Here is an 18982-nt window from a genome sequence, read left to right as displayed (position 1 = left end):
CACTTAACCCTCATTGTCCTACAAAAACAAAACAAAAACAAAAGTTTTTAGGGAAAGGATGGTGAGGCCAAAGTCCTTTGCCCAACAGAGGAAAGGAGTGAAATAGACTCTAGTGCATATATGGAATAAGCAATAAATATTTTTTCATTTAGAGCTGAGGTGCAGCACTGAAGACCCAGTGGAGATTGGGGAAAAAAAATGTTTATTGGACAAAGCATAGTTGTGAATCTTTCAGGGACTTTAAAATAGCAGAAGCTGAGAAGATGATGGGCAGAGTAATCTAGGGTTGGGGTTGGGAAAGGGATTCAAGTGTAGAGGACAATCTAAAATCAAACTGGTCAGATTTCAAAGGGAGGAAATGAATGAGTAGCCGGTAAAATGGAGTGGAGCAACAAGTTGTAGGGAGAATGGAGAACAGATTTAGGAGGGAGAGATGGAAAGATAGGAGAGTGTGGTCAGAGTGGAATTTCCAAGTGCCACATCATGCAAGTGGAACATTTGTAGATAATACAGCTAAAGGGTATGTGTGTGTGGCTGGTTTGGAGTAAAGTTGCAAATTATGAGAGTTCAGGAAGGCTAATGAACTGGGAAGGAAGGGTATTTGAGGAGACACAAGCATTTATTTTGACATCTTCCAAGTAAGGGAAATAGAGATTGTAAGGCCCCAAAGCTGAACTTTTTCAGAAGATCCTAGCACCAGGATCTGGAAAGGATTATACCTGAATGAAGTGAACTTTGAAGAGATTTCCTGAGTGGTAGTGGTAGTCTGGAAGTGCCAGTAAGGAACATAAAAATATTCTGAGTATACTTGTATTCTGTACCAGTTAAGGAAAAGAATGAATGCTTCAAGATCAAAGAGGGATAGAACATCATAAGTTATTGTAAAAAAGATGAATTGAATTATGGATAGGAACAAATGAGGAGCTTCAGATGATCCTGTAAAGCAAATAATTTAATGAATTAACAGGTAATCATTTTAACCATTTTATACAATTTGCATAAATTATTACATATTAAGGCACAGTAAATATATTGTATACAAAGTTAGGACAAGGGCCTGCCTGATCATGATGAAGGTAGTAAAAAAAAAAAAAGACAGTTCTGGATATTTCAGATCTTAACATTAAAAGGTAACCAATAAAAAAAAATTAAAAAGAAAAAAATTTTAAAAGGTAACCAATACACAATTTTAAAGTCACAGTTCAGTTACTAGATTTAGCTAACAAGGGCAAACACTTGACTAGTTAAGGTCTAAGTTTAGGGGGTAGGGAAAGTGAGATGAAATGCAGAATTGACTAGAAGGAAACATATAGGTAGGTTAGGTAGTATTTTAGAAGAACTCACTACCCTACAACCAGGACTTCAATGGAAAATTAACTTTTGAAAGAAAGGAATTGTTAAATATAAAGTTAATGTTTTAAGCAATGAACTATCCACCAGAAGAGAAAGTCTCACTTATCTGCTATCAGCATGCTTTTTGAAAATAATTTTGCCTATAATTGGAATTTTTTAGAGGTTTATAAATTACTAAACAGTAAAAGGCTATGGGAGAGTTTAGATATCAAATCTTGATTTTTCCTCTATTCTATTAAAACCTGCTATAAATAGATGCAAACTGAGGACAGAAAATAGGGATAAAAATGTTATTCCCTCTTCAGATTTTTTTTCAAAATTGTAACTCAAGTATATGCTTTCTGATGAACAGGAAAGAAGGGCAATGAGATGGTGGAGTGGATAGAGCCCCATGCCTGGAGGCAGATATAATTCTTCCTGTGTGACCTTTTGCAAGTCACTTGGCCCTATTTGCCTCAGTTTCCTCATCTATAAAAAGCGCTGGAGTAGGAAATAACAAACCACTCCCCTATCTCTGGCAAGAAAACTCCAAATGGGGTCATAAAGTATCAGACAACTGAAAAACAACAAAAATTAGGAAGAGCAGGTTTTCACAGTAGATGTAAGAGATCTACATTAAAGTTGTTTTGAATGCATACACCTATTTAAATTGATGATCAAATGTTTGGTTAATTTTGTTCAGATGTCTTTTTACAATTATCCTTCATTTCTAAAAGCTTTGGTCAGTTTTTTAGTGTTTCTAACTGGGTAAAAGTAGCATTTCTAAAACATATTACTCATTCTTTGCTGCCCCACACCGCTTAAAGTTACAAATGACCATCACAAACAAATCTCTTACCCATACTGATTATGTCTATTTCAGCACATTTTCAAAAGTGACTTCTTATACCCATATAAGGTTTGCAAATAATATGATGGGTGATGGAACAAGCATGCTAGTTTAAAACACTGATGACTTAATTTTATCCACTAGAAAACAAAGACTGACTGAAGCAAAAACTTCATTGCCAAACATAGGAATCTTTCTGAGCAATTATTATATGCTTTTAATTTGAATATGCTCATTATAAATTATTGAGTTGCTAAATGGATCTTTACAGCTTGTCTAAGAAGTATTTTTGTTTGTTTGTTTGTTTGTTTGGTGAGGCAAATTGGAGTTAAGTGACTTGCCCAGGGTCACACAACTAGTAAGTGTTAAGTGTCTGAGGCCGGATTTGAACTCAGATCCTCCTGACTCCAGGGCCAATGCTCTATCCACTGCACCACCTAGCTGCCCCAAGAAGTATTTTTAAAACTGAAAATGAATCAAAATTTGATTTGGTACCCAGTTATACTATTAAGAAGAAGTCAAGATTAAGGTTTAAACAAGCTAGAATTAATCTAAAAATTGAAAGCTAATTTGGGAAATATGGAAATGAACAGTTCTATTCTAACCAAAACATTATTTTCTATGACTAATTGGAATATGAATTTTTCCAAACTAAGAAGAAAAAAATGTTTTCCACCTTGTTCTAAGACCAAATTTTAGACATTGAGGAAAGTCACTCTTGTAGAATATAACTAGAATCAACAGAAATGTGGTTACAAATTAGAAAACACTTTTTTTTAAATCCTATTTTTTTGGGAAATTTAGGAATATCAGTTCAGTTCACCATATACCTTGCCAAGTCTTATAAAAATGATATGTTTTCACATTGTCTTGAGATATTTAGACAAAATATCTTTTACTGGAGATTTAAGCTTTTGCCTAGTCTTTTTTATGTCTGTAGTCAATCATGTGTTTGAAAGAAAACTGCCATTTACTAGATAGACTTTGGATTCTTTAAGAGATACTGAAGGGGAATTACCCCTTTCAACAAACTTTTAATAAATAAGTTTCACTATAAGTTTCCTTTAAGAAAAAAAGTACCCTGGAGTTTGAAATTTGCTAAGTTGTTTTATTCTAAGTTGTGGCTAACAGGCTTTAGGCTTTGTTTATTTTCCATAGTTACTTCACAGTCTCCATCCATTTCAAAATTGAGGTTAACAAAAGAACTTGATGCCACAGCTTCTGGCTGGTCTGTCTGAACAGTGGAGTCAGCCTGGAGCTTCTTCTGCTGCTCCTGATACTGTCTTTCTGCCTCTTCAGACATTCGATTTTCTTCTTCTTCCTCTTCTTCCTAAAAGGAGATAAAATTAAATGCCCACAAATTTAATGGTAAGCTGTTTTCTCTTAATCAGGTCAAGAATAAAAAGTCCATATGGATTGGAAAAAGAAATTACTTCAGCAGGGTTATCTAGAAAGATATTTTAGAGCATGGAATATTTAGGATGGGCCTTGGAGGATTAATTCAACAATCCTTTATTATATACTTACATGCAAAGGACTGAGCCAGGCAACATAGACTCTGCCTTCATGGAATATATAATCTTAGTTCAGTAGATATAATGTAGTCACATTTGTGTAAGATAATGTTATGTGAAGTCAGAGGATCTCCAAGACTTATTAGCTATGTGACCCTGGGGAAGTCACTTGCCCTTTGTCTTCATCAGTTTCCCTCAACTGTAAAACATGGATAATAATAGCACCTATCTCCAGGATTGTTGTCAGGATCAAATGAAATAATATTTGTAAAGTGTTTAGCACAGTGCTTGGCACATAATAGTTGATTAATGTTTGTTCTCTTCCTTTGGAGGGAAATTACCACATTGGTTCAGGGAAAGTTTCAATCCACTCCAGGGGCTCTCTATTGCTTCTAGTTTCAAATATAAATTTCTGTTTAGCTTTTAGAGACCTTCATAACCTGGGACCAACCTTTTCCAGCCTCTTGAAACATTACTCACCCTCCCATATTCTTTGATCTGGCCAAACTGGCCTTTGTTTCTCTAATAGAGAACCCAAATACCTTCCTTCCTCACCTCTACCTTTGACACAACTCCAGCATTATTCTACATGGAGCCTTTTCTCACTCTCAACTGCTATTGCTTTTCCTCCCAAATTACTTTGTAGTTAACCATTTTCTATTTTTTGTGTGTGCTTTTTCTGTGTATACTTATATATACACACATACTTACATACTTATATATATATATATATATTATATATATAAATGAGTGGGAACTGTTTAATTCTTTGTACTTGTATCCCCAGAACTTATATATTGCCTAGCACATAGTAGGTGCTTAATAAATGCTTGTTGGTTGAAGTCAAATATGAATCACATGTTGAATGATGCATATAACTTCACAGATAGGGAATGAGTATGAACAAACATGAAAAACAATGTATGGTGGAATCTAGGATGACTGAATGATGGTGAATATCAACAGCAAGAGGAGGACAAATGACTAGAAAGACAATGATAGATGTGAAGAACCTTGAAATCCAGGCTAAGGATGCTGGACTTCATCTGGTATGTGAGAGGGTAGCACTCATAAGTTTTAACAGGAGTAAAAAAATCAGATTTTATACACAAGGAATAATAATCCAGCAGTAATTGAGGAGTATATGTAAAGTAGCAAGAGGAAGTAGGAAGAGGACAGATTCCAGAGATAATAAAAAGTAATCAGTAGAACCTGGTAAATGGCTGGATGAGAGGGGTAAGGGAGAGAGAAGAATAATTTGGAGACATTAAAAAAAAAAAAAGAAATCTTGGATATAGTATACTACATGACAAGTTCCATGTCAGATAATGAAATCAAAGGGGATTCAGTTTTGTGGGGGAAATTTTGGACATACTTTTGATGTTCTTATGTGAGTAGCAGTAGCAACATTCCTGTAGGCAGATAATAATACAAGACTGGAGCTAGGAAGAGAGGTCAGCAGCACGGGCAGAACAGAATAAGGAATCATCAACTGTTGGGTTAGGTTGACTTCATGGGAATATGAGATTGCAAAAGTGTGCTAAGATTTGCAGAGCAGCGGAGCCAAGATGGCGGAGAGAAGCAAGGAACGTTCCTGAGCTTTCCCATATTTCCCTCAAAAACAACATTAAACCAAGCCTCTAAACAGATTCTGGAACTACAGAACCTACAAAAAGAGAGAAAAAATCTTGCTGCGTGAGAAAATTTAGAAGACTTCAGAAAAGGTCTGTTTCACCTGGGGCAAAAGGGGAGGGCGGCTCACCTCAGCAAAGCTCAGCTCAGTGTGGCTTAGCACCACTCATCTCAGCTGGCAGATCACCTCAGCAAAGCTCAGCTCAGTGTGGCTTAGCACCACTCATCTCAGCTGGCAGATCACCTCAGCAAAGCTCCACTCAGTGGCAGCTCAACACTGTTGTAACTCGACACAGCTGAGAGTGGGGCAGCTGAGAGTGGGGCAACAGAGAGCAGTAAGAAGCTTGCAACTGTGAACCCTGTGCCCCAGGAGCAGACTTCAACTTGATAAGTTTAAACATAGCCTACAACATGAGCAAGAAACAAAAAAGGACCCTTACCACTGACAACTTCTATGGTGAAAGGGAAGACCAAAATTCAAACACAGATGAGTTAGTCAAAACGCCTACAAGTGAAGACTCAAGAGGGAAGATGATCTTGTCTCAAGACCAAAAAGCCATCTTTGAAGAGCTCAAAAAGGCTTTTAAAAGTCAAATAAGGGGCGGCTAGGTGGCGCAGTGGATAAAGCACCGGCCCTGGACTCAGGAGTACCTGAGTTCAAATCTGGCCTCAGACACTTGACACTTACTAGTTGTGTGACCCTGGGCAAGTCACTTAATCCCCCATTGCCCCACAAAAAAAAAAAAGTCAAATAAGAGAGGTAGAAGAAAAAATAAGAGAAATGAGAGTTACACTGCAAAAAGAAGCACAAAAAATGACTGAGGAAAGCAATTCCTTAAAAAGTACAATTGGCCAAATGAGAGAAAAAAATTAGCCAAATAGAAAAAGAAGTACAAAAGTTTGCTGTGGAAAATAAGGCCTTAAAAATTAAAATTGAGCAGATGGAAGTGGATAACTCCATGAGAGAAGAAGAATCTGACGAGCAGAATCAAAAGACTGAAAAAATAGAAGAAAATGTGAAATACCTCATTGGAAAAACAACTGACCTGGAAAATAGGTCCAGGAGACATAATCTGAGAATTATTGGACTACCTGAAAGCCATGATCAAAAAAAGAGTCTAGACACCATATCCCAGGAAATTATTATGGAGAACTGCCCTGAAATTGTAGAATCAGAGGATAAAATCATCATTGAAAGAATCCACTGAATACCTCCTGAAAGAGACCCCAAAAAGAACACTTCAAGGAATATAGTAGCCAAACTCCAGAATTATCAGGTGAAGGAGAAAATATTCCAAGCAGCCAGAAAGAAACCATTTAAATACCATGGAGCCACAGTCAGGATTGCACAGGACCTGGCAGCTTCAACATTAAAGGATCGCAGGGCTTGGAATATGATAAATAGGAAGGCAAAGGAGCTTGGATTACAACCCAGGATCAACTACCCAGCAAAACTGATCATTCTTTATCAGAGGGAAAGATGGACATTCAATGAACTAGGAGACTCCCAAGGCTTCCTGAGAAAAAGACCAGAAATGAACAGAAAATTTGATCTCCAAATACAAGACTCTAAAGAAATATAAAGAGGTAAACAAGGGGGAGAAAAGGGTTGTTCAATGATGTTAAACTGCTTGAGTCCATATGAGGGAGGATAATATTTTTAACTCTTGGGATCTGTATCTCTGTAAAGGTATTGTTATTAAATCAACTTTGATGATACAAAGAAACTTAAGAGACAAAATAAAAGAAGACTAGGGGGAGGAGAGGAAGGGAGAGGTGGAATGGGGTTAATTATATCAAAGGAAGAGGCACAAAAAGAACCCATTACAACAGAGGGAAAGAAGGGAGGGGTGGGCATTGTTGCAACCTTACTCTCATCAGACTTGGCTCAGGGAGGGAATAAAATACACTCCCATTTGTATAAAGAAACTTAGCTTACTCTTTAAGGAAACAAAAGGGGAAGGGGAAAAAGGGTGGTATTGATAGAAGGGAGTACACAAATGGGGGAAAAAGGGGCAAGAAAAAGAAGGGCAGCTGATAAAAGGGAAGACAGATTGAGGGAGGCAGTGGTCAGAAGCAAAACACTGGTCAAATGGAATAGGGGGAAAGAAGGGGAAAAAAGAGTACAAAGGGGAAAAGAAGATGGAGGGAAATAAACAGTTAATAATTTTAACAGTGAATGTGAATGGGATGAACTCTCCCATAAAATGGAAGCGAATTGCAGAGTGGATTAAAAACCAGAATCCTACAATATGCTGTTTACAAGAAACACATTAGAAGCAGAGAGAGACACAGAGTAAAGGTAAAAGGCTGGAGCAGAATATATTATGCTTCAGCTAAAGTAAAAAAAGCGGGGGTAGCAATCCTTAACTCAGACAAAGCAAAGGCAAAAATAGATCTAATTAAAAGAGATAAGGAAGGAAACTACATCTTGCTAAAAGGTACTATAGATAATGAAGTAATATCAATATTAAATATGTATGCGCCAAGTGGTATAGCATCGAAATACTTAGAGAAGTAATAGTATACTAGTGGGGGATCTGAATCTCCCCCTCTCAGAATTAGATAAATCTAGCCACAAAATAAGAAAGAAGTGAAAGAGGTGAATAGAATACTAGACATGAAGTTAGACATGATAGATGTCTGGAGAAAATTGAATGGGGATAGAAAGGAATATACCTTTTTCTCAACAGTACATGGCACATTTTCAAAAATTGACCATATATTAGGGCACAAAAACATCATAGTCAAATGTAGAAAGGCAGAAATAGTAAATGCATCCTTCTCAGATCATGATGGATTGGAAATCAATTGGAAACTAAATAATTTTATTCTAAAGAATGAGTGGGTCAAACAACAAATCATAGAAACAATAACTTTATCCAAGAGAATTACAATAATAAGACAGCATACCAAAATCTATGGGATGCAGCCAAAGCAGTGCTGAGGGGACATTTTATAGCTCTAACTGCTTACATGAATAAAAAAGAAAAAGAGATCAATGAATTGGGCATGCAACTTAAAAAGCTAGAAAAAGAACAAATTAGAAATCCTGAAAATTAAAGGAGAAATTAATAAAATTGAAAGCAAGAAAACTATAGAATTAATAAAATGAAGAGCTGGTTTTATGAAAAAAACAATAAAATAGATAAACCACTGGTTAATTTGATTTAAAAAAAGAAAGAAGAAAACCAAAGTACTAGTATCAGAAATGAAAAGGGTGATCTTACTACCACTGAAGTGGAAATTAAAGCATAAATTAGGAACTATTTTGCCCAACTGTATGCCAATAAATTTAACAATCTAAATGAAATGGATAAATATTTACAAAAATACAAACTGCCCAGGTTAACTGAAGAGGAAATAAATTCCTTAAATAAGCCCATATTAGAAAAAGAAATTGAACAAGCCATTAATGAACTCCCTAAGAAAAAATCCCCAGGGCCAGATGGGTTTACAGGTGAATTTTACCAAACATTTAAAGAACAATTAATATTATACAAATTATTTGGAAAAATAGGTGAAGAAGGAGTTCTACCAAATTCGTTTTATGACACAAATATGGTGGTGATACCAAAACTAGGCAAAGCAAAAACAGAGAAAGAAAATTATAGACCAATTTCCCTAATGAATATTGATGCTAAAATCTTAAATAAGATATTAGCAAGGAGATTACAGCAAGTGATCACCAGGATAATATACTATGACCAGGTGGGATTTATACCAGGAATGCAGGGCTGGTTCAACATTAGGAAAACTATTAACATAATCAACCACATCAATAAGAAAACTCACCAAAATCATATGATTATCTCAACAGATGCAGAGAAAGCTTTTGACAAAATACAGTACCCATTCCTAATAAAAACACTAGAGAACTTAGGAATAGGTGGACCTTTCCTTAAAATAATAAGCAGTATCTACCTAAAACCATCAGCAAGCATTATATGTAATGGAGATAAGTTAGAGGCCTTCCCAGTAAGATCAGTGGTGAAACAGGAATGTCCACTATCACTTCTGTTATTTAATATTGTACTAGAAATGTTAGCTTTAGCGATCAGAGAAGAAAAAGGAATTAAAGGAATTAGAATAGGCAAGGAGGAAACAAAACTATCACTCTTTGCAGATGATATGATGGTATATATAGAGAATCAACTCAAAGATTACTGGAAACAACTTTAGCAAAGTAGCAGGATATAAAATAAATCCACATGCTGAGAAGAAAAAAGTTTATCACAGTTGATCAACACATAATGTTGATGATGCTGTGTATAATGTTCTCCTGGTTCTGCTCATCTCACTCATCATCAGTTCATGCAAGTCCTTCCAGGTTTCTCTGCACTCCTCCTGCTCATTGTTTCTTACAGCACAATAATATCCCATTACATTCATATACCACAACTTGTTCAGCTATTCCCTAATTGATAGGCAACCCCTCAATTTCCAATTCCTTGCTACTACATCAGCCACTACATCATCAGCATTTCTATACATGACCAACAAAGTCCAGCAGCAAGAGATAGAAAGAGAAATTCCATTTAAAGTAATGGTAGATAATATAAAATACTTGAGAGTCTACTTGCCAAGACAAACCCAGGAACTCTATGAACACAACTACCAAACACTCTTCACACAAATCAAATCAGATCTAAAAAATTGGAAAGATATCAACTGCTCATGGATAGGCTGAGCTAATATAATAAAAATGACAATTCTACCTAAATTAATGTTACTTATTCAGTGCCATGCCAATCAGACTACCTAAAAATTATTTTATAGAGCTAGAAAAAATAACAAAATTCATCTGGAAAAACAAAAAGTGAAGAATATCAAGGAAAATAATGAAAAAAAAATGCACAGGAAGGTCAGCTGTACCAAATCTGGAGCTCTACTATAAAGCGGCAGTCATCAAAACTATCTGGTATTGGCTAAGAAATAGAGTGGAGGACTAATGGAATAGGTTAGGCACAGGAGACACAGTAGTAAGTGACATTAGTAATGTACTGTTTGATAAACCCAAAGACCCCAGCTTCTGGGATAGGAATTCAGTATTTGACAAAAATTGCCAGGAAAACTCTTGAAAGACAGTATGGCAGAAATTAGGCATAGACCAACATCTGACACCTTATACTAAAAAAGGTCAAAATGGGTACATGATTTAGACATAAGAGGTAAATTCCATAGGTAAATTAGGAGAAAAAGGAATAGTCTACCTTTCAGATCTTTGGAAAAGGGAGCAGTTTATGACCAAACAAGAGATAGAGAATATTATGAAATGCAAAATGGATGATTTTGATTACATTAAATTTAAAAGTTTTTGTACAAACAGAAGCAATACATCCAAAATTAGAAGGGATGCAGAAAGCTGGGAAACAATCTTTATGGCCAGTACCTCAGATAAAGGCCTCATTTCTAAAATATATACGGAACTAAATCAAATTTATATGAATCCAAGTCATTCCCCAATTGAGAAATGGTCAAAGGATATGAAAAGGCAGTTTTCTGATGAAGAAATCAAAGTTACCTATTGCCATATGAAAAAATCCTCTAAATCACTACTGATTAGAGAAATGCAAATTAAAACAACTCTGAGGTACCATGTGACACCTATCAGATTGGCTAATATGACAAAAAGGAAAATCATAAATGTTGGAGAAGCTGTGGAAAATTGGAACACTAATGCATTGTTGGTGGAGCTGGGAACTGATCCAACCATTCTGGAGAGCAATTTGGAATTATGCCCAAAGGGCTATAAAGCTGTGCGTACCCTTTGACCCAGCAATACCACTATTAGGTCTTTTTCCCAAAGAGATCATAAAAAAGGGAAAAGGACCCACATGTACAAAAATATTTATAGCTGCTCTTTTTGTAGTGGCAAGGAATTGGAAATTGAGGGGTTACCCATCAACTGGGGAATAGCTGAACAAGTTGTGGTATATTAATGTAATGGGATATTATTGTGCTGTAAGAAACAATGAGCAGGAGGAGTGCAGAGAAACCTGGAAGGACTTGCATGAACTGATGATGAGTGAGATGAGTAGAACCAGGAGAACATTGTACACAGCATCATCAACATTATGTGTTGATCAACTGTGATAAACTTTTTTCTTCTCAGCAATACAATGGTACAAGATAGTTGCAAAGGACTCATCATGGAAAATGCTCTCCAAATCCAGAAAGAAAAAAAAAGAGCTGTGGAATATGGATACAGATTGAACCATACTATTTCTTTTGTTTTTGATGCTGTTGGTTTTCTGATTTCAGGTTTTTCCTTTGTGCTCTGATCCTTCTCATATAACATGACTAATGCAGAAATATGTTTAATGTTATTATATATATATATAAAACCTATATCAGATTGCCTGCTGTCTAGGGGAGGGGGGGAGGGAGGGTAGAGAGGGAGAAAAATTTGAAATTGGAAATCTTATATAAACAAATCTTGAAAACTATTTCTACATGTAACTGGAAAATAATAAAATACTTTTATTTAAGATTTGCAGAGCAAATAAATAATTTATCTCATTTGATCCTCACAATAACCCTGTGTTCTATTATCTTCTCCTTTTTGGTGGTTGTTTGGCCGTTTTTCAGTTGTGTCCAACTCTTCATGACCCTATTTGGAGGTTTCTTGGCAGATACAGGAGTGGTTTGCCATTTTCTTCTTCAATTCATTTTACAGATGAGGAAACTGAGGCAAAGAGGGTTAAGTGACTTGCCCAGGGTCACACAGCTAGTAAGTGTCTGAGGACAGATTTGAACTCAGGGAGATGTCTTGCTGGCTCCAGGCCTATCACTCTAACCACTGTGCAACCTAGTTGTCCCATTTCCATTTTATAATTTTTTAAAAGGAATTTTATTAAGCTTTCACTTACATTTTAATATGATAGGGAAAATTTTCTTTTTGCTGGGCTCTGTGGTGATGTTCCCTAGCAGCCTCTTCTCCATCATCCTCATTTCTCAAATAGGCTATTCTCTCCTTCAAGACACATTTCCTCATGTTTTTGTCTCTGCTGGTCAATCAAAATCATTCATGGTGAATATTCAGGTTTGGGGAGACCAGATAAGGAAATTCAGATTAAGTGATGTCCTCTGGGTCACAGAGGTGTAGTAAGCATCTGAAAAAGGATTTGAATTTAAATCTTCCTGACTCCAAATCCAACACTTCCTAGTGTGCCAAGTAGCAGCCATTATATTCAGAGAGTAAAGTGAAATAGTTCCTATCTTTAAGTGCTTACACTATATTGAGAAAGAAATACATATATAAACAATATAAAATACAAGAGACCAACTTTTTACTCCTTGCCTTCATTATCAGAAATCCTCTCATGGACTTGTCTGGAGTCATTCCTGAACCATAGCAACCTCCCTACTTTCTACTCTCCCAATCCCTGCTCAGTAGCAAACCCTTGCCCTTTAAGCCCTGCTGCTCTTGCTCTCATATCTATCCACCTCACCCCTAGTGCACTGTCACCATATCGGAACTGCCCCTACCACAGGGGCCTCTGGAACTAACAATCTATAATAAAGAAATTTCCCTTCATTTTTTTTACCTTTCATGTTCCTTCCATCTTCTGCATCTAACTAAAACCTGGCTCCCACCCACCCACCATGATACTGCATTCCTGGCCTTTTCCAATAGCAAAAGCACCTTTCATAGCACTCCCTCAATGGTTCTAGGAGGGGAACTGGAATAAACATTGTTCCCCATTGCCACTTTCAGACTCCCTTGACAACCATTACTTAGCAGCCTCCTCTCATTTAAAGTTCACTGTCCAAATTTACTACCCAATCCAATCTTGGTGGCTGTTATATGCTGCTCCCTAGGACATTTTTCCTCCTTTCTTAATGAGTTTGGTGGCTGGCTCAGTCTCCCCCTTTCCACTACCATCTTCCCCTCATGCTAAGGGAATTCTCTACCATTGCCCAAAAGTGTTCCACTTTCATGATGAAAAAATTCCTTTGATCATAATCACCTATACAGAACTCCTTTGCCTCACTACTCTTAAACCTATGTTTTCATCCTCATTATGACTTTTAATCCTTCTACCTTCCAGTACTTTGCTATGGCTGCAACCCTTTTGTATCCCTTGCTTTTAACATGGATCCTGGTACACAAATGTTTGTTCACTTGAATACCCTTTCCTTGCTATTTCATTGATGCTGCTCTCTCCTGGTTCTACCTGTTGGAAAGTTCTTTTTCAGGAGATCTTGTTTGTTTGTTTGGTTTATCATTCATATACACCATAATTGTGGACTTGCCCCAAAGCTGTCTTGGGCCCTTCTTTACACTTCACTGGGGACCTCTCTAAATTCCATGGACTTAATTACCTCTGCAGATTACTCTCAGATTATATAACCAGCCCTAATCTTTCTCCTGAATTCTCTATTGCATCACAGTTGTCTGTTGAATGTATCAGACTAGATAAACTAGAGACACCTTGAATTCAACTTGTCCATGCATAGAGTTTGTATTGCCTCTCATTTCCAATACCTTTCTCCCACTGAAACCTACTCTTTCACCTCCCAGACTTCCTTGTTTCTCTCAAGGGCATCATCACATGACACTCCATTTCCCAATTTTATGCATCTTTACCGATTATCCCCGATATCTGGAATTGTCCCTCATTTCTGCCTACAGCTTTCTTGAAATCTCAGCTAAAATCCCACCTTTAGCAGGAAGACTTTTCACAAAAAAAAAAAAAAAAAAAAGGAAGACTTTCTTGGTCTTCCTCACTGCTAGTGCCTGCTCTGTGATTACCTCTAAATTATCTTTTATACACCTTGTTTGTAGACAGTTGTTTTCATGCTGTCTTTGTCATTGGATTGTAAGTTTTTTTGAGGGCAGAGACTGTTTTTGCCTTTTCTCTCTTCTTTACACACATTTGCCTTTGCTCTGGTCATGCCCACATGCTTAGAATGCATTCCTTCTTCACATCCACCTCATAAAACCCCTCTCTTTTCTGCAAGACTTGGGTAAAAGACCACTATCTACAGAAGCCTTTTCCTGATCTCAACCTGTATTCTCTAATTACCTTGTATTTATTTTGGATATATTATATATTACATATGTACATGTTGTCTCCACTGCAGCAGAAAGGACTGTTAAATCTTTTTTTCTTTGTATCCCTGGTATCTAGTATGGTGTGGGGACCAATTTTTAATTGGGGAGTGTTAGCTAAGCGGCTCGCCACAATATTGGGGCAAGGAAAGAGACCGGCAGCCTCCCTCAAAACAGAACAGGATTTATTTTAACAAGAACGAACTGGGGGCGGCTAGGTGGCGCAGTGGATAAAGCACTGGCCCTGGATTCAGGAGGACCTGAGTTCAAATCCGGCCTCAGACACTTGACACTTACCAGCTGTGTGACCCCCGTTGCCCTGCAAAACAAAAAAACAAGCCAAACAAACAAACAAAAAACACAAACAGGATAAGTAGGATCAAGGGAAAGGAAATAAAATGGGGAAAGGGAAATTATACAACCTGAAAAAATACCACTGCCCAGGAATCAGCTGAGAATACACAGGAGAACTCCTGTCACCTTCCAGCGTCCAGCTAGAATGCCCAATTCTCCTCCCCCAATCACAGAAAAACCTCACACAGCCCCAGCTGTGTGATAACTGCCCTGCCCCTCACTTTTTACCCTTTTCTGCATGGTTCCATATTGGTAAATGTGTGGCTGCTCTGACAGTCACATGACTGCCCTCACTAGGCTTCCAATCATTATAATTTTGCCAGGCCCATGTAGGCGTCGGCGATGACGCAAGGTGCCAGCGCCATGGCAATGGCTACAACCATGCGGTTTGCGGAGCCCCAGGCCAGTGTGCGCTGAGGCATAAAAACCTCAAATAACAATTAATTCTTTACAATGGAGTAGATGCTTAATAATGCTTATTGATTGGCTCCCAACATGGGTAAAAGCCAGTGGAAAAGGCATGAAATGTAAAATACAAAAGCATCGTATGAACATCATGTAGGCCAGCATGACAGGACCACAGAGTATGCTGAGAGTAACAATGTGTCTAAGAAGCCTAAAAAGGTAGAAGAGTTGTAAAAAAAAAAACTTTAAATGTCAAACAGAGGGATTTATATTTGATCCTAGAGCTAGTAAAGAACCACTGAAGTTTATTGAATGAGGAGGTGACATGATCAGATTTATGTGTAGGTGCTTTCCCTAGAAATAGAAAAGTATAAAACTGTGGATACATTGTGGGGGGAAAATCATGAGGATATGTTAATACGAGGAATTTGGATATGTTGAATTTGAGAGGCATAAGAAATTTCCAATTCAAAATGTCCAAAAAATTTTATGTAATATAATACTGGAGCTTAAATATGTATTCATTTTCAGGAATATGTTAGACAAGATAGATCTCAGAAATTCCTTCCAACTCTGAAATTCTAACTGATATGTTAAAGAGTTTAATGATGAAGTATGAAGCTGAGAACTCTTAGATAGTTCCTTAGATAGTGTAGAAGGAAGAACTGCTGGTGCCTAAAGGGAAAGGAAAAGATTTGGATGAATTATTTTAGGTAATGACATAGGATGTCGATAAGAGTTGACTAAAAGGCAAGAGGAAGAGGCTAGTTGAGATTAATCCACATTACATTTATTGTGAATGAAATGAAATTTATTTCATAGATTTCTCCTGCAACATTTACCAATATGGAACCATGCAGAGAAGGGTAAAAAGTGAGAGGGGCAGGGCAGTTATCAAGGGCTGAGGATAGGCACATGAAAGGCAGAGATTTTTAAAGTAGCAGTAATAGTGGCCCAGTGGATGAAGTGCCAGGCCTGGAGTCAGGAAGACCTGAGTTCAAATTTGGAATCAGAGGCTTATTAGCTGTGTGACCTTGAGCAAGTCATTTAGCATTGTTTGCTTCAATTTCCTCATCTATAAAATGAGCTGGAAAAGTAAATAGCAGGGCAGCTAGGTGGCGCAGTGGATAAAGCACTGGCCCTGGATTCAGGAGGACCTGAGTTCAAATGCAGCCTCAGACACTTGGCACGTACTAGCTGTGTGACCCTGGGCAAGTCACGTAACCCCCATTGCCCCGCCAAAAAAAAAAAAAAAAAGTAAATGGCAAGCCAAAAACTGAAGCATTGTCTGTATAATACTTCTGCAAGGTACAGGGGAAAAAGTACTCTTCTTTCAATTTTGTATATTTCAGATGTTAAGTAATTTTTAGTCATGTTTGACTCCATGACCCCATTTGGGATTTTCTTGGCAAAGATACTGGATTAGTCCTTCTCCAGCTCATTTTACAGATGAGGAAACCAAGGCAAACAGGGTTAAGTGACTTGCTAATAAGTGTCTGGGGCCAGATTTGAACTCAGGAAGATGAGTCTTCCTGACTCCAAGCCCAGCGCTCTCTATCCACTGAGCCATCAAGCTGCCTCAATTTTATACAGAAAGAAATTTAGACTTAGAGAACCTACTTGCCACAGCAGATGACACTAGAGCTGAGATTTAAATCCAGGTTCTCTGGTAACAAATGAATCAGTGAACAGAGAAGTTCAAGTTCTCAGTATGGGTGAAGAATAAGCTTGTCAGTGAGTGACAAAGCAGAAGAAATATAAAAACAAGGATGTAATTATGGCTGAAGAATTCAAAATTTGAGAGGTGGAACAATTTTGGACAATAATGAGTCAAAGGGGGGGGCAGCTAGGTGGCGCAGTGGATAGAACACCAGTCCTGGATTCATGAGGACCTGAGTTCAAATCTGGCCTCAGACACTTGACAATTACTAGCTGTGTGACCCTAGCCAAATCACTTAACCCCAATTGCCTCACAAAAAATAAAATGAGTCAAAGGTGTCCATGTTAGCTTCTGGATATAATAGGAAAAAGAAGTATAATCTTTCGAGAACCATAAGATAATTTAGCTAATTATGTGCTAAGAATACAAAACTCCCCTCTCCTCCCAAAAAAGTGTGTTCTACTCTCAAACTGGTTAAGATAAGAAGTTGTTTGTAAGGTCATCAACATGAATACTGCAGTCCCTGAAGATGATAGCAGGGGCTAGTTGGGTGGAAAACTATATTAAATAGAAAAGATTAGTTAGTATTCTAGAAAAAGCAAGATATGAGAGAGAAGAAGACATCTTGTGAGAAAAGAATATCACTCACAAAGGGAAAAGAGAACAAAGCACTTTTAGGAAATGGAAACTAGTCCATTTTGAATACAGCAGCATGTGATTAAAGAATTAAGGTTAAAGCTAGAAATAGAAATGGAAATACACTTATGGAGGGCAGTGCTAAAGAATTTGAGAATTATAATGATAATGGAGAGTGACATAATCAGAAGTGTGCTTTAAGAAAATTAACCTGGTGACCTATATGCAAAATATGGTGACTACAAGGAAGGACAAGAGGCAAGGAAACTAGTTATTGCAGTAATACAGATGAGAGATAATAAGGACCTGAACAAAAACATTGAGTATATTATTTTTTGTCTCCAACCCTCACCCCCAACATATTTAAGGTTTCAAAAATCTCCCCCAATTTGAATTAACAATCAATTCATATATGGGTTGGTGAGCCCTCTTTGCCCCAGTTCTTAAGAATGAAATACAGGGGGCAGCTAGGTGGCGCAGTGGGTAAAGCACTGGCCCTGGATTCAGGACTACCTGAGTTCAAATCCAGCCTCAGACATTTGACAGAAGCTAGTAAGCTAGCTGTGTGACCCTGGGCAAATCACTTAACCCTCATTGCCCTGAAGAAAAAAAAAAGACAAAAAAAGAGAAAAAGAATGAAATACAAAGTGATCATACTTCTAGGCAGCTGCTGAGGAAGTTGTTTATGTACAACAATAAAGACTCCAACTGGGGTGAAAGTGTTCTATTAGTATCTGCTGTAACATTTATTTGAGCTTAACCTGTTTACAGCATATTAGAGTACTTAGAGTTACTGAACTTGCAGTTAAGAAAGAAATGGGTTTCAATCCTAGTACCAACACTTACTTGTTATAACTGTAAACAAGTCATTTAACATATTTACATTTTCATTTCCTTACTGGGAGAATGGGAGTACTGCTACATTTATCACCTATCTCATAAGGCTGTTTTAAACAAAATTATTTCTAAACTCTAAAGTGCAATAGAAATGTGAGCAGTTATAAGGTAGGGTAGCTGGTGTTGAAGTGTATAGAGGAATCAGGAAGACCTGAGGTCAGATCTGGCCTCAAGACATTTACCAGCTGCGTGACCCTAGGCAAGTCACTTAACCCTCTTTGCCTCAGTTTTCTCACATGTAAAATGAGCCAATGAAGGAAATGGCAAACCACGGCAGTATCTTTGCCAAGAAAACCCCAAATGAGTCATGAAAGGCATATGTATATCTATGAGATATACATATCTATTTCTATATATCTATATCTATAAAAATATATCATAGATCCAAAGTATTGAAGAATGGAGAAACTGAGTCAGAAAAAGTTAAATAACTTGCTCATGACTGGATTCACTGTGGAGCTACGTCCCCGACTCTCAATCAAGTGTTCTCTGTCTTAAAGTATTTCATTAGCAAAACTGCTAACTTTTTTGGGTTAGGGGTTAGGGCTACTTATCCTTCTGTGCTAGCTGTACCATGTTTCAGACTTTCACTGAATAATAAAAATATTCTGATTCCTTCATAAAGTTTACATCTAAAGTAAACT

At 37.3% G+C, this 18982-nt stretch overlaps 1 protein-coding gene across 1 annotated transcript in view; it reads right to left on the bottom strand.

Moving 5' to 3' along the window:
• Positions 1–939: 939 nt before the first annotated feature.
• FAM177A1 (family with sequence similarity 177 member A1) overlaps positions 940–18982 on the bottom strand; it is a 57996-nt gene continuing 39953 nt past the window's right edge. The window contains 1 exon segment of the mRNA XM_043980652.1: positions 940–3512. Within this exon segment, the coding sequence (XP_043836587.1) occupies positions 3291–3512 (222 nt within the window). The 3' untranslated portion in view covers positions 940–3290.

The sequence above is a fragment of the Dromiciops gliroides genome, chromosome 2, assembly GCF_019393635.1.
Source record: "Dromiciops gliroides isolate mDroGli1 chromosome 2, mDroGli1.pri, whole genome shotgun sequence".
Classification (NCBI taxonomy): domain Eukaryota; kingdom Metazoa; phylum Chordata; class Mammalia; order Microbiotheria; family Microbiotheriidae; genus Dromiciops; species Dromiciops gliroides.
The sequence above is the reverse complement of the archived record's forward strand: the minus strand, read 5'-3'. Positions and strand labels throughout refer to the sequence as shown.